A 22,844-nucleotide genomic window follows, 5' to 3' on the forward strand; every position below is an offset into this window, starting at 1 on the left:
ACAAAAATTCAAATGGTAATCTAAAAAAGATAGTCAATAAGAATACTTAACAGGTTTGATGGTCTCCTGCCTTTTAGGACAGAGACATACTGGTACATGCTAATTTGCAAGCCAAAAGTGTCTTAGCCTATTAGACAAAGAGTCGGCAATTTCTATAGCTTGAGTACAGTTTAGATAATTATCTAGACCCAACCTTAAAAAATATGAATTTATAAGTAAACATTAACAATCTCCTCTTTTTATTGAAAACAGTTTGAGTTATTTGTAGTGAAACAAAAATCATGCCTTGATGAATGTAAATTTAAGGTACCAAACTCTTATTAAAGCAAATTATACATTTAATTCATGGCATCTCTACTAAATATTCTTTAACGCTAACAAAGATTACATACACACATTGAAGGAAGACTATACACTCTTATGTCTGAGCTGCTCTTATCAGTTCAGAAATATACTCTATATTGAAAAATGCATGTATTTGAAGTTTTGACCTAACATAGTGGATTAAGGCTTAGACAATATTTACTTTGCTGCACTTTGATTCAGAAAGGGCCACATGTGAGGATATGATCCTAACCAACTTTTCCATGTTTCTACAATGGTCTCTCAGTAAAAAAATTTATATTAAAGACATTGAGATATAAAATAGTTACAAAATAAGCTGCAACCTTATAGCTATCCATTGCTAAAAATCTTTAGTTAATATATTTGGATAAATAACTCAAGTCAGCAGCAAAGTGGTTAAACATTTGTGATTTGATTTTATCTCGGCTTGGAATGTGGTTGGAGTGTCCCACTTCTAACAACTGTTTGCTAAGTTAAGGCTTCAGTGTTTACACAGTGTTGAATGAAGCAGCCTGGTCACCAGATGTGAGCTCTTCTCCAGACTGTCGTTTTTTCAGTCAGATCACTGTCCTCATGGTCCCTGTTCCAACCTTTTTCCTCAGGACGTCCACCAGCCTTTCTAACCTAAGTTGGGGTGGGGGAGGGTGGGAAAGGGAGAAAAAGAAAATAAAAAGTGCAATTATTGTCAATAATGTTTTGGCTGAAAATGGACAGTATTTGCCTGTCACCAACAGTCCTCACAGTCACGTCAAGAGACAAGGCATACTGGTGCAGAATGCCAAATGTTTAAGGTTAAAGAAATAGCAACACCGCAAACTTTACCCTAGATCCTTGGATTATGTCAGCATTAGATGCCACATGAAGTATATATAATACTCAATTCAATACACTTACCTTTTGGTATTAAGGTTGTGAATGAATCACTTACTGTAATGACAGGATGACTTACTAAGTGTAGAAGAGTTTCAAATTCATTTTTACCTAGGAGAAGTACATATTTCAACACAGAAGTAACAGCAATTTTATACCTGTTACTTAGCTAAATAAGTGACACATTGGTTGGTATACTGTACAACTCTTATGCATTATATTCCTTTCTTTCTCATAGAGTCAGCTGAAGAAAATAAAGCCAGGCATTAAATGGCTAGGTGAGAAAAATTTCATGTCCCTGTAGCCCGGAAATAATTTAAATATAAAAAAATGATTTGACACTAATAAAATCAGACTTCCTGTTCTACAACAAGTTTCTATTTTTGAGTAGTATAAATATGCTAGGAATTACTAATATAGCTTTTTTATTCAAAGAAAATTGATTTTTTTTAGCTGATTAAAAACCTACCAATTAAACTGAAAATCGAGTCAAAAGTTCAGAAGTCCATTCTGCAGTGTTTTTAAGTTATTCCATGGGTGGGAGATCACATTCATGTGGATCAGTGAGAGTTCTGTTTGACAAAAGATGATGGAATCAGACCACTAATTGGTTTTCTTGTATTTTCTTTACTGAAAGCATAAAACCTCAAAAATCTTGCTTGATGGTTACACACAAAGAAATCTTCCTTATAAGTGAAAATCATGCCCAGTAGTTTTCATATACACAATCTTCTCTCCTCAAAGGCTGGTAAGTGACATAGTCTAGTCTGCTCCACAGTTTGCCTCATTTATATGGATCCATGCATGAGGGTCCTTCGCAAATAAACACAGCACAGAGCTAGACACTAAAGGAATGAGGGTATTCTTAGTGCTATACACACTGGTTGAGACTATTTGGGAATTTCAGGAAGGAATGAAAAAATCAACTGCATACAACACTGAAAACTAGTTCAAGTTTATTGCATGATTCTGCACGTATTAAAAATGCTGTTAACAAAAACCAGGAAAATGAAACAAAATAATTCAGTACATTAAAAATCTTTGCTTTAAGAAAGACAGTAACAATCTTAGCATAAAGACAAATTTTGTCTAGGTTTATTACTACAAATTTATCAACTGTAAATTATATATAAATATTATACATCTACTATAACAGTCTAGTGGTATAAATACCTAAACTAGAGGATTCCTGGAAAATTCACTGCATTCACAGATTAGTCTACATTAGTTGGACTTTCCATAGTGACAAAAACTAGTGCTATCTTATACACTCTGAATATTATGATTCATGGAACTACATGAATCCTTTAAGACAAAGTTTCATTAACTTGAATTATGGATGAGGGGGGAAGAAAAACGTTAGTATGAATTACAGAACTATACTATGAGATTTTAAGTTTATTGTTAAAATCCGATAGTAATTTAAAATAATTGTTAATAAATGGTTCCCAGCAGAAATCTAGACAAGCCACTAATAGCATTTCTCTTCCTTCGTACACTGTTAAAATCAGAATACATGCTTTCAAGTTGGTTACATATATCCCTCCCCCATAATATCATTTACACTACTAACTAGTAAAAATGGTTTTTCCTCATAAAAGTAAAGCTCTACTTTGTATAGTTATTATTATTATTGCTACAAATTCAAACTCAATGGAATCCTAAATTACTGGGATGAATGTGTTGTGCTTCTTTTGGCTTCTCCTTTATAGACTGGTTCACCTTACTTTTGTTTCCTTTTTATACATTAGGACATCTTTCCATTTAGAACTCTTAAATTTTGCTATGGTAAGAGATTAGGAGGAAATACTTAGATATCATGTTTTGCAATGTCGCCACTACATTTCAACAATTACTAGATCAACCACATTCTCAGTTTATCCAGGTTGAATGATTTATGAAAATTTGATCTCAGAAATGAGAAAAATGTCAATTACTTAGTTTTGTAAAAGCTTACTAACTTCTGCAACACAATGAAGCACCTATTCCTTCCTGTAAGGAATGGAATACACCTGCCAAACATGGACTGTGCCAACAGGAAAGTAGATGTGTGGGTCTGTTGAAGCACCTTGCAGGATTTGCCTGCAGGCTATTCTTTACCGTCCAAATCAATAATATCCTTTAAAAAATTATGTAGCTCACTAAAAGAGGCTCCAACTGCTTTACATATTACTCAATGATATCTTCCCAAGGGCTTCATGAAATAGGATAAGGGCTAGAGGTAGGATTAGGATTTCTCCATTTTAAATATGAAGAAACTGAAGCACAGACAAGTAAACTCTTATACAAGGTTCTGAGACACAACAGTGACAAACTGGGGCCTGGTTTCCTTGTTTTTAGTTCAGAGCTATTCCCATTAGGGTTTGGGTTACCAGAGACCTACAGATTTTACATTATAGGTTAATGAATTATTTGTCTCAGTAGTGTCATTAAAAATTTTTCCTCAACTTCTTCAAATTGGGAAAGTATTTCCTGGTATATTTCACCTGCTATTTTAGTAACAACATATTATAAAAAAGTAAATTCATGTCATTGTACATAATTAGCACATAGTAGTTATAATCTATTATTTGCTATAATACAATTTCTATATAAACTTGAAAATGTATTTATAGTTATTTTTAGACAGAAATCCTATTTTTAAAATTAACATTATTTTCATATTTTGTATGTAATTATATAATATGTACATACTATAATGGAATGATAGTTTTCCATCAGGTAAATGAACTATAAGTTATTTATCAATTTTCTTAATTTACTTCCATTTTTCACCTTTTTTTTTTGGAAATGAGGTCTTGCTATGTCACCCAGGCTGGCCTTGACCTTGAACAACTAGGCTCAAGGAATCTTTCTGCCTCAGCCTTCTAAATAGGTGGGACTACAGATGCACACCACTGCACCCAGCCATTTCTCATTCTTAATGAATATTGTGGGATATTTTGAAAGGCAAGTAATATTTGATGAGTATTGACTATATGCCAGTAACTATGAGAAGTCATTTATGCACGTATTTAATTTCCATTATAACTCTCTATGGAGTAGGTATTATCATTAGATGACAAAACCAAAGCATATAGAGGGTAATTTGATCAGAGCCACACAACTAGTGGGTTTTGGAACTGGGGTGTGATGCTAGGTCTAAGTACCACATCCCTGATCTCTCCAATGTGCCATACTGCTTCCAGAAATACCATGACTTCTAAGGCTTATTTCTGAATTATCATGTGCTTGAATTACTCTTATTGACTAGATAATTTTATTGCAAAGGGACAGAAAGGAGTGAAAAGTGAGCAAATTTCTCATTATTAATTGAATTGTACCAAAGTAAATAATTCACTGTAGATTCCATTTTTATTTCCTTTTTTTGTTATTTTCATTTTTTCAGATTCCATTTTTGAAAATGATTTTTGCATTTGTCAATGTCAGAGTAAGAGAATTCTTATTGGCTACACAATTTTTTTCGTCAGAAAAAGCATTCCTATTATTTAGGCAATAAAATTGTTCCATCAAACCTGTTTAGCTTTTTTTGGTTTGTTTTCAAGGAGAAAGAATAGAAAGAACCAGGGAAACTCAAAAGACATGGACAATAATCATGGAGGAGACAAAGCAACTAAAAATGCTGCACCTATGTGTGGCCATTAATATCAAAGATCTTGTCTTCTTTCAATCATGGCAGAAAGGTGAGAAGATTTCAAATATAATTGTTTTTCTTTTACCACTATGGCTGTCCTTCTTTTGCTGGTCTTTTAAATGTTAACTTATTTTTACCATCTTTTCTTTATGCTTTTCCTACTTTCCTCAAGAGATGTTATTTGTTCACTTGATGTCATTTAAACGCTCGTGATTTCCAAATTCAGACTCACTCCTCCAAATTTTCTTCTGAATTTCAGACTCACATATCCAACTGCCTTTAAGACACCTCCTCTTCCTTATACCTCATGGGCACATGATACTCAGCATATCTAAAATAAAACTTACTATTTTACATCCCATGTATGTTTCAGTATTTCTTATCTTGATTAATGTTGGCATTCATTCATTCATTCACTCACTCAATCATGTAAACTGAAAATATTTAGAAAAACTTGGTACACTGTATTTTTTTCCCCTCACTTCAGCTTAGACCTCTGAAAATTTTGTGATGAAACCACTAATGTAGAGAAATAAAAGGGTCTTAACTTATCTAGTAACATCATTTACATTTTAGAAAGATCACACTGGTAAGAATGTAGCTAGCCTATAGGTAAAAAGACCAGATAGGTCCTTACTAAAAAAATCCTACTGAGCACAACAGTGTGATGTACTTACTGCGACTAAACTATACACTTAAAAATAGTTAAAATGGGCCAGGCATGGTGGCTCATGCCTTGGGTGGCTGAGGCAGAACGACCACTTGGGGTCAGGAGTTCAAGACGTGGGCAACATAGTTAAGACCCTGCCTCTACAAAAAATAAAAAACTTAGCCAGGCACAGTGGTGTGCACCTATAGTCCCAGGTACTTGGGAGGCTGAGGCAGGAGGATTGCTTGATCCTAGGAGTTTGAGGTTGCAGTGACATATGATTGTGCCACTGCACTCTAGCTGGGGTGACAGAGTGAGACCCTGTCTCAAGAAAAATAAATAAATAAATAAAAGTAAAACAATAAAAATTAAATTAAAAATGTTTAAAATGATAAATTTTGTTATGAATATTTTATCACAATAAAAAAATTGTAATAAGAGTTGAAGGCCCAAATTAGAGCTGCAGCAATGCAGATGAAAAGAAGAGGATGGATTTAAAAAACATTTAGGATATAGTATCAAAAGGACTTAGGGACTTTTGAGGGTAGAATTGGGTGAGGGGTATTGGGAAGAAGGTTGATTCCTGGATGTCTGGTTTTGGTGATTAGGTAGATAGATAGTGATGCCCTAACTGAGACAGTGGAGGGGAAGAACGGCAGATATTCGCTGGGGAGTATGTGTGTGTGAGGATGAGTTCAGTCTGATGCATATATATTTGAGGTGTCAGTAGGACATATAAGTGAGGCTGAGGATAAGTGGGTACCTGGATATAAGACTTTGTGTTAAAGAGAGATTTTTAGGTAGACTTCAGTTCAATCAACAAAAATTTGTTGAGTAATTCCTATATGCCAGGTATTGTTCTAGGCATTGATTATTCAAAGAACAGGACATGGTCCTTGCTCATAAGAAGCAATAAGGTAGGTGAGTAGGTCTTTATCTGGATAACTCCAATAAGTTATTGGTAAATGCTATAAAAAAGGATAAATACAGGTATTAAACAGAATCTAAAGTGGGCATAGAAGGAGAGGAAAGGCCTGTAAAGGATTCCTGATGATGCCTGAGTTAAGTATTGGAGGATGAGGAGGACAGTCACCCCAAGAAAGGTAGGAATGGAGACAGGGCAAGGATGAGCATTCCAGGCAGAGAAAATAACGTGTGAAGACAGAGAGGTATGAAAAGCTTGATGTGTGTCATGTACTACCAGTAGTATTTCAGAGCACAACAAAGTAAGGTGGAGGATGGCAGGAAATGGGGCTAGACAGGTAGACCATGACTAGGTCTTACTCTATGCTGCAACTGAAGCCATGGGAGTGGATGGACATGTTTAGAGAGAGAAATAAAAAAGAAAAAGGGAGGTGGGAAGAGGATAGAATCAAAATGAAACCAAATGTACAAAGGAAGGAAATTGGCAAAAGAATTTGAGAAAGAATGGTCAGAGAAGTAAAAGATGGACCAAGAGTAGGTACTGTCACAGAATCCAGGGAAGAGAACTTCAAGAAGGGAATGATCAACAGGGTTAAGTGGTTAAATAAGATCAAAGTGAAAAGTGGCCACGTGATTTGGCAGTTAAGAAATGATAACCTTTTCTCAGTGCAATTTTAATGGTAATGATAAAAGTGGGATAAAGTATGAATGCAATGTGAAAAAGTGAAGTATATGCTGTTTTACAAGAGCTTGGCTAGAAAGTAAAGAAGGTTGTAATTATGGGGGATGGATGGCCAAGGGAGTTTTTTAAAAAGTGGAAGATGTGACTATATTTATGGATTGTGGAAAAGGAGACTATAGAAAGATACTAAAGTATAAGGAAGATGATGGCTTTTTAAACAGGGCCTCTGAGGATGGGATCATAAGCACAACTTGTAGGATTATCCTTGAAAATATGACTTTTCCTTGGGACCTAAAGGGAAAGAGGCAGGAAGAATACATCTGTGAATAATTTTGTATGTGTGGAGGAAAGAATTGACAGAACTTATGTCTGTTAGATTCAATTTTCCCCATGGAGTAGGAAGCAAGGTTCTCTGCTGAAAGAATAGGGTGAGGAAAAGGCTGTAAGAGAATAGTGAAGGTTTAACAGGACAAGAAATGGAGGTGACCAGGGATATGTAAAAGAATTACTAGGTGGGATTGATGACTCAGCTATAGCTAGACACTACAATTTTGTAGAAGATACTGACCATGATAGTAATATAATTTTTCCCCCATTAGCCCTACACTTTAGGGGTAGGTATAGGGAAAGTGGATTACAAAAGTAATTCAGTTTTTGACTTACAGGGCAGTGAGTTAGGAAATACAGCATATAAGGAGACTGAGTGTCCTGGGCAGAAAGTGATTAAACCTAGAATCCAGACTAGAGGTTAGAGAATCCAGGTTAGAGAAGCAAGCAAGTCTATAAAGGGCTGTTAGTCTAGGCAGAAAATGGAAGAAGCAAGGGACTGGATGTCTTGATTTGAGTTCAGGCTAAAAAGTAAGAGTAGTTAGGATAAGACTGTGGTTGTTGTCACAGAGGCAACTTTGAGCTCAGGATATCAGATACAGAATTTCTGAGTGATAACAAGATCCAGAGTGATCAGCTGAAGTGGAGAAGAGGTAAAGGTCACTAGCATTCAAGAGGTAAATGAATAAGACAGATTACTGACATAGATATTGAAGTTTCTTAGCATGAATGCGGAGGTTGGGGCAGAGAGGAAGACACTGAACCAGATGCCTAAAACTGACATTAAATGATTGGTATTGATCAGGAGATCATAGAAATCACTGAAGAAGAGGATAGAGAGTGATAAAAATGGATGATATAAACCTCAAAGGAGGAAAGGTTTTTACATGAATGCAGAAGGTGTGAAAGTACTGAAGGGGAATCAGAAAAACTCTCCCTCCTATTATATGGAGTATGGGAGAAACACTAGTGTCTAGTGGGCTGCTGGGAAAAAAGCATCCTTGGTAAATTCAAGTTTCAGGTAAAATGTAAGTGTGACGCATTCAGTGAAGAAGTTGTGGACAGACACAAGACAGTAACAATGGAAAGAAGGTTCCAGAAGGCAGATCGAAAAGAGCCGAGATCAGAGGAGAAAAGAAGGAGGGAAAGACAGGGAGAGAAGTACAGAGATGTATGGAATAGGATAGGTAACTGATGGGGCTTACCTACTCCCCCATGCAGAAATTGTAACTAATGAAATAAAAAATTTGCTCAGTTTTAGCCACAACTGAAAGATACATATACACACTAAGATACACACAATTAACATAAAAATGTACATATACAAATGTACTCATGAATATGTAAAGACATGGCCATAGAAATATGAACATACACATATACGCTCACAAAAGTACACAAAGAAATAAGGGACTATCAAATGAGAAAAAACAGAGTTGAGAAGAGAAAGGAAGAATGACTATTCATGTTGGAAAAAGACTGAAGAAAGAGTTTTTAAGTGAAAAAGTGAAGATAGAAGTAGAAAGAATGAGTTAAATAATACTATAGAAAATTTTTCCTTATCTTAATAGAAAATCTGCTTCCTTGGATCCTCTACCTATCTGCCTAGACTTACCCTTTAAACCTACTTGATTTCGTATGTGAGGTATTGTCAAAATGTTAAGAGAGTTATGTCTTTACTGTGTTTTATTTTTTTCTTGCTTTCTGTGCATGCTCTAGTGTCTTTAAAAACACTGAGCCCTATATAAAATAAATCTGATCACTTCAAAGGAAAATGGGACTTATATCTCCCTTCTTTCTTAAAGCTTCTATTTTTCCTACTAGCTTTAGAGCAAGTGTTTCACACTCACCAATACTCTAGCCTGCTTTACCGGCACAGCCAAGATAAGCTTCTCCTTTTTTTGATACATACAATTGATATTGCTGTATCAGAATAAAGAATCCAAAAGTTAGTGACTTAAAACAACAGCCATTTTATTTAATCATGTCAATTTGGGGTTGGCTTTCCTGGCCAGTTCCTCTGCGAGCCTTGCCTGGAATCATTCAAGCAGCCATAGTCAACCAGGGCTGGGTGGTCATAGGCCTGCCAATAGGTCCTGACTGTCCCGACTGGTCCAGAATGGCTAGGACTCCCTCTTTATGTGGTATCTCATTCTCAAGTAAACTAGCCCAGATGTATTTACATGATGAGCAAGTCAGCAAGACAGCAATACTGGAGTCAGTCATATTTCTTGGAAAATATTACCAATGTAAATAAATGGTCAGGGAAAAATTTTTAATGTCTTTCTTGACAAAAGATTGGATTAAAAATCTTAGCCTAGTTAATGCGACATTGAAAGTTCTCATAGATATATCATAACAATTAGAATCAAGTGCTCTTCTCTCTGTTAATCCTCATATCAAGATCTTTAAGATTAAGTAGAAACCAAAGAATGCAGTAAAAAAGGCCCTCTTACTAACCTACTTGATCTACTGTGTCCAGATCTCTCCATTATCTTGTAACTGTCATGAGACTTGAGAATTTTCATCAGTACTGAAATATTGGTAAATTTAGTGCCTACGTAAATTAAAGCAGAGTAGATACCTGAGTTTTGTTTAAATACATTTCAGGAAAAAAGCCTAACTTTAGCAAAAGCATTGCCTTCTGAATCTAGCTTTTGACTCCCAAATCTATGTTGGTAAATTAAGTATACGAAGTCTTCACAACCCCCACTATCCCAAACAAAAGATGATACTTAGAAAATAAAGTTTACAAATTCTTATGGTTCTTAACATGACTTTGGGCCACGTCTTCCCTATACCTCATGTCAAATGGTCAAAGTAACATTTGTTTGGGCTAGTCCTGGGACAGAACTGTGAAACTGGAAAGTTTACCTTCATTTTTCAAAGAGTGAGGCTTAAAATAATTTGGTAATGATTATTATTAAAGTGGAATTTCAATAGTAACAGAGAATTCTAGAGAGAGGGGAAAAAATCCTCAAAAGACAAAAACCCAATGCTGAGTAGAAATATACTCCAAAGATACTTCTCTCAGTTTCCATCAAATTCTCCTCTCAATGATGCTTAACAATGGTCTTAAACTTTATGATAACGTTATGTGAGGCAAAAAAAGTGTATCTTTATTTTATTATGGTATAAAGCTTTAACTTAAATCTATAAAGCTCTGATGGAGAAACTTCAAGTATCAATTGATAAGTATCAAAATAGATATATTTTGGGATTTACATTTTCTCTCAAATGATTCCAGGGATGTGACTATTGTCTTTGTCTACATATAAGATTATCACTATTTACTGTCAACTGTTATTATTGGCTGGATCTACATGTATGAAAAAAGGAGAAAAACAAGAAAAAGTTGGGAAATGCAGCCAACAATATTAAGTTTTAAAGTATTATTACTAACCATTTATTAGTTTGTTGATTTCTACCATTAATCAAATCTAAATCAATCCCCCAAATCATTTTTATGTGTTAAAAGATATTAAGAGTTACTGGAATAAAGGACACAAAGAAATAATATGGATACATTAATCTAGCTCCTCAGATATGTAATTATATAAACACTATCATTCATTCATTTAGAAATATTTCTTAAGTACTTATTTTGTGAATAATGATACTTTCTAAGTAGTGTTCTGCACAGATTTTTTGGAATTTCTACTGTAGATAAATGTCATATGAAGTCTTTTTACAAATACAAAGTTTCCTGTAAAGATGGACCATAAAAGGAATATTCAGCCATAGCAAGTTATAATATAGTGACCTTCAGATTATACCTTTTTCAAGTGCTTCTAAGGTTTTAAGTATTGTGGACAAGTATGCGTGTTACACAGGTAAATAGTGAGAAAGTAGGAATAAACTGTACTCAGATCTTACAATCCCTGTGTCATTTTATTTACCAGGCTTCATTAAGCTTCACTTTTAGATTTATATTAACACTAGGAAGTTGTTTCTACCTTGAAATTAAGCAAGAAACTTGGATTTATCATCAAATAGAATATAGAAAAAATTTAGTATATGTATATTCAACTGTGCCTACATTAAAGACATTCTTTTTTCAATGTCACTAATATCCAAAGTAGGCAAGGCACTGAAAAGTTACCTATATTAAAAAAACATAGACTAACATTTACTATCTTTTATGTAACCTTGAAAAATGAAGCTCACCGATCAATCATAATATCGGCTAATATCTATTTAGATGAATAAAAACATAAAAGTTAGATATATAACAATCAAAATATACAAAACTTTGCATTCCTTACTTTGTTTCACCCTATTTAAAGATTAGGACATGGAGAAGGATTAAAGCTATACTTCCTTCTTTATATTAATAGTATCTCTAAGATAATTTCATTTCAAGTTTTGGATTTTAAAATAATAACTTTGGCATAATTTTACTCAGGGCTTAATTAAGACTTTTTAAGTTCAATGTCTAGATTGTCCCTGGATTCCAATTAGTCTACAGCAGCAATAGTGCAGTGGATGATACTATTAGGAGAGTACTTAACAGGAGATAATGGAGTTATTTTGTTTAAGCCCCTAACTTAACATTAGAAGGTGATTGAGATAATAGAATAAATTAAGATCAAGCGGCAATTTTATTGGGCTCCTTCAATATCAGAGGATATTTAAATCATATGTAAGAGTCTCAAGAAAACTCAACACCAATAACAAGCCCTTGAGGCTCCATGAGGGTAGGGACAATGTATATTTTGTTCAAACTGTATACCTGATAACTAGTCCAATAGGTTCTCAGAAATGAATAAGATATCGTTTATCAACAAATGTAACACCTACATATACTGGGAACAGGAGCAATTTCATTTACATTCCTAATTCTAAAATAATGGATGGAAACTTTGATGATGACCCCTGTAAAAGTACATTTCAAGAAAAAAGTCAATTACTTGATGTGAAGATTTGTAATAAATATTTTATTTAGTCACTGGCCTTTGTAGAAGAACATTAAATGATAGAGCAGTTATCTGAAAAGAACAGATTTCTCCCACTTTAAATGGAGAGAGTTTGGGGGGCTTGATGAGAAAGAAGTTAGATAAAATTTCACCTGAAGTGAGAACTAAGTTAAGGTTAGCCTTTTTGTAACAGAAGGATTTAGCTAATGTACAACAATGAATTACTGATTTCAAAAGCCAGTATCTTCAGCTCTTCTTTTTGACTTCATAATTTACCAGGAGAAAAAAAATATACAAAGGAATGAAGTTGCCATGGATGTGGACTGCTTATGCATCATCTATGAGAGAAGCATGAGAGTCAAAAATAAGCAGGCATGTAACAGAATGTAGGAAAAAAAATAGATAACCAGGTCAACCTTGGCATTTTAACTATTCCATTCAAAACTTTTTAAATGTCTATTTGTGTCTTTCCCCTACTCCCCAGCTTCTAGGACAACCCATATGAATTATTGCTTAAGTTACATCTGAAGGCACAGAGAGGACCTTTATTTCTTTTAGCCTGAAATGGACTGTTTATTAATTATATCATTGTCTTATAAACATCACAGTTTCACTATTTTAGAGTGTCTCTTGTTAAAAATTAAGAGTGATAAGTTATTTTCTTCTTAAATATGGTTTTAAAAACTGCTCAACTGCTCAATTATATTGGCCTCAAAGTCTTTCTCCTGTACAAAATCGCTCTTTGGTTTCAATAAATGGAAATTTATTATATATTTTAATATACAATAAATAGAAATTTTAAGTATAATTTTATTCATGGTATTATTAGACTTTTAGGTAGTCATTGCTTCTTCCTGGCAGTTTAAAATGGCATGTTATCAGACTTAGATATTTTATAGAGTCCTAATTTTTTTATATAAATATGAGAGATCATCTTTCTAAAATATGAAAATTTAGTAAGTAACAACCATGAAAAGCCAGACTGTTTTGAAGTTTTTGTGATACATATTCACCATAGAAAATACTTTATTTAGTTAGAATTGCCATCACAGCAACATATAAAAGGAAAAATGTTATAAAGGCCTATACCACGTATGTAGAAAAGTGGTACATGTTTATATTTTCATTTATCTCAAAAATAGTATGTATTCCAAACATATACACTATTTTTTGTACTTTATAGACAAGAAATTCAAAACACATAGAAAGACTAGCATTTGTGACTGAGTTGCATTTTTCTGATTCCTGATTTTTATATGCCACTTGTAAATGTAATTTTCATTCTTTAATATCCATTCACTTCACAGTTAATACTTTTCAAGCACCATAGATGACTTGAAATTAAATCACACACATCTTTCTTTTATGTGTTAAAGTGCTAGTATTAAGGATTAATGGGCTTTATTCTCAGTACCTACATTATTCTTTGGTAGTAAATTAGTAACACAGGGACACACTAACTCTTTCAAACAGGACACTATTTAGCAAACTGCATCAGGGACTGAGTTACAGTGATCTTATATGTGAATTATACTTATATTCAAATTTATTTGCAGTGAGTGATTTATTCACAGAGATGGATTTTTTCATATTTTTTTAGACTTACTGTATTTGTGCTGTCAACAATATATATAGATCTTTATATTTTAGAAATGACCTTAAAATTGGTAGCAAAGATAATAAATAAGACCTCATGTATTTGTAAAGATTATGATTACAAAGTCCTAGAGGATGTTCTGTAAGGCCAATGAAAACTATTTTTTAATCTTAATTGATAGAGCAATTCCCACATGTGTGTGAAGAGAATAGCCTCTAACCTGCCTCCTGATAAAATTCTCAAGGATTTTCAAAAACTATACAAACCATGATATGTAAAAATTGGGATTTATTGTTATTTTTCCTTAGATTAGTTTAGGTTTGGGACATATGCAGTGTCTACTTCTTCTGGTATGTGTTTTGTTGCCTAAATTTGGTAGAAATACTTCTTTTGAAGAAATCACCTAGATAACATCAATGAATAGTTACTGTAAATCTTTGTTAATAGCCCATCCTCATCCTGTGTCTTTTTAAACAAAATAATTAGTAAAATTCTTTCTTCATGCTGCTTTTAGCTGCTTATATCTGAACTTTTAAATATTCACACACCAGTCTGGTTCAGATAATTCTTCCCAATCTGAATGACATCACCTCAGAAACTGATCTGCTGTTTGCCCAGTAGAGGAGTTACATATTGCTTTTTGAAGAATGACACCTCAAACTGCAGTCTTGACATTTGGCCTATCTTTGAATGGCTTGAGATACAGCTCTTAAGAATAATCTTTATCATTCAGAATAACTTTTGGACATTCTCATTTTTAGCACTAGACTCCATAGAAAGAGTTTAATTATTTGGGAAATGGGGTTATATAATCTAAATTGCTCTCAGTGCAAAGAAATTCTCATGGGTATTTCTATTATTTCCAGAGAAGAATCCTTAGAAGCCCTTCCCTTCTTTTGCTGTTCAGGTTCTGGAAGCCAATTTTGATGAATTTTATATCTGCCACCTGGCAGTACTTTTCTCAAACTCAACTTAATATTTTTTCTCATAAATTTGTAAGTTAGGGTTACACAGAAAGAAAATGAAATTAGTTCTTAGAACTGAACTAAAGACATTCTATTAATGGCACTGTGTTGTTACTATTTCTTAGGCAGAAAACCTTAAAATACTGACTTCTTTACCCATCATATCTCTTTGGTCACCAAATCATATTTTCCGTATAGTGTTTCTAATGTGAATTCCTACCTCCTATCTGCACTGCTACCAGCCTACACCAGCACATCATTTGTCTATCTTATCATATTATTATGATTGCTTCTTAGCTGGTACTCTTACCTCTCACACCAACCTGCTTCAGTTAATCTTCTAATTCTAAGTGAGAGATTTATGTTCCTAACATGCTATTTTTATGAAGTAATCATTGCTGCCTTAAGAACTCTACAGTGGCTTCCTATTTCCTACTGCATGAAATCTAAGTGCCTTTGCATACTTTTGAAGGCTCTCAGTAATTCAGCCTAACCTTGCTCCTGCCAGACTGACATCTGTATGTCTCTTCTCATAGATTATATTCACTCTGTACCTTTGCTTCATATGCTGCTTCTCTCCTTTACATTACCCTCTTTTCTTTCTTTTCTGCTTATTCATATTCTACCCATTCTACAGGGGGCCAAGTTCTATTTCCTTGAAGCCTTTCTTCTCTCTGTATTACCTGCACTGAACAACTAACAGATTATTCAGTACCATTTTATTCTATGAAATAGTAAATGAGGAAAAATATATTAATATATTAATAGCATTATATACATTACAAGATAGTAGATACTCTTTAATTTAACAATTCCACTTGCAGGAACTTGTGCCCTCTTCAAATATTTAGCTACAAGTATGTTTACTGCAGCAGTATTTGGAAAACAACTAAATACCAATGTTATAAACTTCTTGTGGTCAAAGGAGGTATGGAAAACTTTTCATATATTCCATCAAATTTAATACAGTGCTAAGTATATGAAACAATTTTTTGGGATGAATTGTCTTTCTCTGTATCTTGTAACAACAGTAACAAAGATGGAAATCAAATCAAATTTGTTGCATTTCTTTTCCCTACACTAGTCCACATTTTCCAGTAAAACCCAATATCTTTTCAAAAAGCGATAAAATATTTTAAATTTTTAAAATTTAAAGGAAGCAGTCAGACTAACAAGAAATTTTTGCATTAATGCTTATCGCAAAATGGCGAGTAAAGGTGTTGTCAACTGTAAAGAACAAGTTAAAAGAATTAATCTTCTTCATAATTGTCACTTTTTTGTCAAAAAGTTTCCATAGGACTAGTGCTTCTAATGCTATATTCATACACCCAATGATTTAAATCAGTTACATGAACCAGTCAAAAGCACTGGTCCTCTATTTTGACGTGCTTACTGAGAACAGAGGATGACTTACCATTCTCAAAGAAGCTATTAACACCTGTCTAAACTTTCTCAATCTACTTATAGTGCAGCGCTTTGATGGGAAATACATTCCTCCTTTTCCAGCTTCACATCATTATTTTCTATTATGTACCAAGGTCTTTGAAAGTTATAAAAAAGACATATTTAAAAAGTATAGAAATTTTGAATGCAAAGTTTCTCAGTAGTTGTACCATAAGAAGTAAATCCAAATTAAATTCTAGCTATTGCTAGACATCTTTAGACATGTAGCTTTCACAATTTAGGTTATTCTTAGCATGGAAAATATTTATGATAATGTATTTTATAATTAGAAGGCAAGATAAAATATTATCTATATACTATAAAAAACCAGCAACATATTTCTCTCTTTTCCAGACACTTGAAGGGAGTTAAAAGTCTGTACTTTCTCAAGGGTATCTCAAAACTAGCTTAATTGTTTTTCTAATTGATAGAAACTTTTTCTAATAATTCTAAATATTCTTTAACTTAACAATTCCACTTCCAGGAATTTGTGTCCTTTGTAATAATTGCAGATATGTGTGACTATGTGCTACAAGTATGTTCACTGCAGTGGTATTTGAAAACACAATTAGTTAAATTATAATATAGCTATGCAATAGATTTAAAGCCATTTAAATTATTTATTCTTTATATATAAAAGATAATGACATATAAAGTTGTTCATAATATGTTAAGTGAAACAATCAGATTATAAAATTGTATGTATTGTACGAAAACATTTTGTAAAGACACGTTGCTTAGCTATATTTAAAAATTTTTCTAAAATTAATGTGTGTTGCCCTAGTAATTTATAAAAAATATATATAATGGATAAAATAAGCATTTTCTAAATGTTTAGTCTATCAAAAAGATATTTAATATTTTTCTAGATCAAGATGAACACATGTGTGTAACTACTAAAGTGAAAAGAGAAAAGTACAACATTTTTTTCTCTTCCCACTGTCACTTATTTTTTGCTGAACTCTCCATGGGTTTGGGGATCTTATGAGCCTGACAGAGAGAATGAAGCTTACAAGTTACATGTGGTAGCATGGCTATAAAGTTTATATCATGTATATATATTATGCAGATTTCACAATTTTACTTCTTAATAGCTAGAAATTTCCTATGGGTGTGGTGCACACTGTCTGGGGGATGGGTACGCTTGTAGCTCTGACTCGGGCAGGGCAAGGGCAATATATGTAACCAAAACATTTGTACCCCTATAATATTCTGAAATTAAAAAAAAATAGATAGAAATTTCTCCCAAAAGATAAATTGAGGGGACATATATTACATAAAGATGGAAGAACTACTTATTTTATTGTTTTTAAACATCATAAATCCAGGTCCTACACTTTTGCTAATTAAGTAGTTAACAATATTTTAAAAAATTATTTGAATTGAAAGAGACAGAGTTCCTTATACAGTCAAGGCTATGTCAAGTGATTTCCTTTAATCTCCCATATCTCAATGAAGCCGATCTAGCATCTAAAGGTTTAAACCTCTCATAGTGTTTTCATCCTGTTTATTCTATCCTTGAAGGATATTTGCTTTGGAAGAGAAGATTTATGGCTGAAGAACTATGACTAAACAGCTTATTTGATAAGATAAACAAATCTGAACTAGTATAAAACTATGAAAACTATTACCCACTGGACTTTTAATTAGTAAAAACAACTTTGTTTAAAAGAAAAAAAGTACACAAAGACTAAGTTTAAAAATAGTTCTAATGATTTTTCTAGGTAATCATAAATAAATATTAATAACCTCAAATAAGGAACTCAAAGAAGGCAACTGCATCAGTTATCATAAAATACCACAATTTAACAAATAAACCTGACACTGTAAAAGAGAAAAAAAAACTTCTCTGTTAAAAAAATAAGCAAAACTGTAAATAGGAAAAACTATTTACAGTACATATAATAAAAAAGCTAATTTATTTACTATTCAAAGAGTTCTTACAAATCAATAAAAATTGATTAGCAGTCTAATACAAAAATGGGAAAAGGTAGTAAGTAGGCAGTTCACATAAAAACAAAAAATATATTGCCAATAAAAATACTAAAAAATGCTTAGTGTAATTCCTAAGGAAATGCATACTAAAAATGAGATACAATTTTTTTTTTTTGATAAAGAGTCTCTATCACATGGGCTAGAGTGCTGTGGTATCAGTCTAGCTCACAGCAACCTCAAACTCCTGGCCTCAAGCAATCCTTCTGCCTCAGTCTCCCAAGTAACTGGGACTACAGGTATGCACCACCACACCGGGTTAATTTTTCTATTTTTTGTAGAGATGAGGCCTGACTCTTGCTTAGGCTGGTCTTGAACTCCTGACCTCAAGCAATCTTCCCTCCTCGGCCTCCCTGAGTGCTAGGATTACAGATGTGAGCCACCATGCCTGGCTGAGAGATACAATTTTTTACCTATCAGACTGGAAGGTTAACAGTTTATTAAATAGTGATGCATTCTTGGTGATATGTACATTCTAACAGATTATTAGGTAGTGATATAACTTTTTAAAAGAATAATTTGGCAATTTTTATCAAAATTAGAAAAGCACACATTTTTTTGAACCTTAAATTGTTCATTTCTGGGAACTTATCCTACAGATCTATCAAAAGCATTGTACAAAAAAATATGTTTAAGGAAGGCTGCTCATTTATAGCATTGTTTATAACAGCAAATTAAAAAACTAAATTCTTTTCACAGAGAATTTGCACTCTATTTTACAAAAGATATATGTATAGTGTAATTTTTAAGATTCAAATTATATTTTATAATATTTTATATTGGGTAGAAATTAATAATCAGTGTTTATAGTGTAGAAAGTCCTTAAGAAAGATGATAGTTTTGAAGAGACCAAAATTTCAAAGTTAATTTTTTTTAAAGCACTATCAAGATACACACATTTGCCTTTATCTTTCTTGGACATATCAGTGTAAATTTATATTCATGAATAGGCAAAATGCTTTCCTTAAAACAGTGATTATATTCACCAAATTGTAAAGAAAGAAGTTGTGGGGACAGGTCAAAACAGCTTTCATTTGAGTTTCAATGAGAACTTGAGGCTCTACAATAATTTTAAGTGTGTCTATATTTTGTCCTTTTCTTTAGTGGCCCATCTCTCAAAAACTAGCTAGAGTCTGTAACAAAACTACATCTCTTTCAGAGAAAATCTCTGGAAATCTCTCAAAAAAACCTTTAATGAGTGGCAGTTGACATTTCTTTTCATTTAACCCAACTACTAGTTGGTTATGCATTTCACTAAAAATAAAACCTAACTGATTTGTAAGATTCTAGAAAAAAAAACTTTAACAACAATGGGATGAAGTTTTGGGAAAATGTTGAAATATAAAAAGTTGTAACAAATCCCTCATGATAAATTCAGCCTACTTTGTCAAGTTACTACATCAATTGGTATTCTGTAACAGCATATACAGAATCACCCTGATGAGAGGCTTGACATAGGCTGGACAGGCTAATATTTAATCAAGTTATTAAAAATAATACTTGGAGCAGTGTGAAGAAGAGGAAGCGACAACGACCCCCGGACCGACCAAAGCCCACGCGCCGCTGCATCCCTGTGGCCAGCGCCTATGTCCCGCCGCCGTCGCCACCATGCCCAAGAGAAAGGCTGAAGGGGATGCTAAAGGAGATGAAGCCAAGGCAAAGGACGAACCACAGAGAAGATCCGCGAGGTTGTCTGCTAAACCTGCTCCTCCAAAGCCAGAGCCCAAGCCTAAAAAGGCCCCTGCAAAGAAGGGAGAGAAGGTACCCAAAGGGAAAAAGGGAAAAGCTGACGCTGGCAAGGAGGGGAATAACCCTGCAGAAAACGGAGACGCCAAAACAGACCAGGCACAGAAAGCTGAAGGTGCTGGAGATGCCAAGTGAAGTGTGTACATTTTTGATAACTGTGTACTTCTGGTGACTGTACAGTTTGAAATACTATTTTTTATCAAGTTTTATAAAAATGCAGAATTTTGTTTTACTTTTTTTTTTTTAAGCTATGTTGTTAGCACGCAGAACACTTCATTGTTGTCTTTGGGGGGAAGGGGGCATATGTCACTAATAGAATGTCTCCAAAGCTAGATCCATATGGGGAAAACACCTTTCCCTTCTAGTTTTGAGAGACTTCCTCTTGGCTCTCAGGAGGAGGGATTCCCTGACGTTGACACATAGCCACCTTGGCACAAATGCCTTGTGGTATGGAAAAACTAATTTGTTTTTATGTCCTATTCTCCCTCTCTGCCTTCAGCATAGTCTTAACTCCCTTAAACCCAGACACCTCTTGGGGCCTGACCTCCAATAATTGCTTACCAGTATGTTGGGTGATCTGGACTTTCCAGTGGCACCACTGAGATGGTGCCCCTCAAAAGAGCAGCAGTTCCATTTGTAGGTTGTGGATCTTCAGATAAATTCTGTCATTTTCATTTCATTTCCTGAAAGTCAGGGTCGGCTTGTGAAAAGTTGTTAAACAACATGCTAAATGTGAAATGTCAACCCTCACTCTAAACTTTCCCCGTTCAGAACATCAAATGAAGACTTCATTGGATTTTATAGTGGCTTTCTGATTTTGGTAGACCATTGAAGAAAGGAGTTTGAAAGTTGTTGTATACTGTTAACGATTGTCTGCCCATGTCCTGCCTGAAATACCATGATTGTTTATGAAAAGTATCTTTAATAAAGCTGGATACAGTTTGGCTTGGAAAAAAAAAATACTTAAAATATTTATCACATTTTCTGTGATTCTTCTGTTCATATAACTTCAATAACTTTTGATATGCCATAATCTCTTAGAAATACTATGGTAAAGAAGCCATTAGGAATATCCCCTACTTTCTCCAATTGATTTTCTCCATCACTAAGGGATAGTAATCACAGAGGAATAGATTTAACTGAGTGAGATCTTTCCCCTTAATCTCAATGATTGATATAGCACAAAAATAACATAAAATCTTCATTGGGTATCTTTATTGTTAATTTATCAGGTCTAACTATCAAGTAGGCTATATTCATAATCCTTTAATATATAATTTCAAATTCAGAAAGCTCTGAAAAACTAAAAATATTTTTGTAATTTTGCTGCAAGCTCACATAGCAACAAAATTTGATCTGATTTAGGGTGACAATTTATATATCTCACTGCAGAAATATTCATATATTTGACTGTGGGGTGCTTCCCTGGAAAAACTGAAGGTGTTACATAATAAAGAGAATGTATACCATACATCTTCTATAAGATTTGAAAAATTCTGAATTCTGAAATACATATAGCCCTGAGGGCTTTAAATGAGGAGTATGGATCTGATTAGGTTCTGTGTTGTTATTTCTTTAGTAGGTGATCAATATTGTATATATGCTACAGCAAATACAATATTTTAAAATCATGTTTTCTAAGGGGGTTGAATCTTCAATTTTAGACCCTTTTTTACAACATACTCTAATAAGTAAGCAAGACTCCTAGCAACACAACCCAAAGAGTCAATGGAACACAGGTTTTTCACAATTATAACACCTTCCCTAACTCACCTACGTCTGAGACAGGTATCCTTTCTAAGTGTCTCCACAGTACTATATACTTCCCTTATTATGATTACTGTTTACTTGTCAGTATCCCTTGCTAGACTGTAAGCTCAGTAGTATCACGTGCTGCTGCCTTGTATTTTATTTACCACTAATTCCTGGTGTCTAACTCATTGCTTGGTGCATAGCACATACTTGATTACAATAATAATTGAACTGGAGTGCAGGAGAAATAAGTTTCAAAGAATTTTCTAAGTAACTTCAGATAATTCAAGGTACTTTAAAAAAGGAAGGCCAAAATGTAGTGTATATATACTCCATGGAGTGCTACTCAGACATAAAAAGGAATGAACTAATGTCTTTTGCAGCAATTTGGATGGAAACAGAGACCATTGTCCTAAGTGAAATTTCTCATGAATGGAAAAACAAACAACACATGTACTCTACAATAATTTGGAACTAAACTATGGCCACACATGTGCACAGAAAGAAGTAAATGTCATTGGAAATCAAGAAAGGGGGAGGGCAAAGAGAGGGGTAAAAACCTACCTAACAGATACAATGAACACTATTTGGATGATGGGCACACTAGCAGTCCTGACTTAAGAAGTATAAAAACTATCCATGTAACAAAAACATTTGTAACCCCTTAATACACTGGGGGAAAACAGAGCGGGCACTACTCTCTATTAAACTTGTATCATTACTTAAAACTCTTTTCTTATTTCACTAATATATATATATATATATATATATATTTTTATTTCAGCTTATTATGGGGGCACAAAAGTTCAGGTTATATATATTGCCCATGCCCACCCATTCCTCCGAGTCTGAGCTTCAAGCGTGTCCATGCCCTACACAGTGTACATCACACTCATCATGTAGGTATACACCCATCCCCGCCCCCCACCCCCTATTCCCTCGAGTCAGAACTTCAGGCGTAGTCTCACTATGTTGCCCAGGCTGGTCTCAAACTCCTGGCCT

The 22,844-nt window shown here is 33.9% G+C and overlaps 2 protein-coding genes across 3 annotated transcripts in view; one reads left to right on the forward strand and one right to left on the reverse strand.

The window, feature by feature from the left end:
* Positions 1-219: 219 nt before the first annotated feature.
* MIPOL1 (mirror-image polydactyly 1) overlaps positions 220-22,844 on the reverse strand; it is a 274,962-nt gene continuing 252,337 nt past the window's right edge. For both annotated transcript variants that reach the window (XM_045568308.1, XM_045568299.1), the window contains one exon: positions 220-969. In XM_045568308.1, coding sequence (XP_045424264.1) covers positions 903-969 — 67 coding nt within the window. In that variant the 3' untranslated portion in view covers positions 220-902. The remainder of the gene's footprint in view (positions 970-22,844) is intronic.
* On the forward strand, positions 19,852-21,034 carry LOC123649987 (non-histone chromosomal protein HMG-17-like). The gene has a single exon (XM_045568345.1). It carries the CDS (start codon positions 19,953-19,955, stop codon positions 20,223-20,225), a length of 273 nt encoding a protein of 90 aa, XP_045424301.1. The 5' UTR covers positions 19,852-19,952; the 3' UTR covers positions 20,226-21,034.

The sequence above is a fragment of the Lemur catta genome, chromosome 1, assembly GCF_020740605.2.
Source record: "Lemur catta isolate mLemCat1 chromosome 1, mLemCat1.pri, whole genome shotgun sequence".
NCBI lineage: Eukaryota > Metazoa > Chordata > Mammalia > Primates > Lemuridae > Lemur > Lemur catta.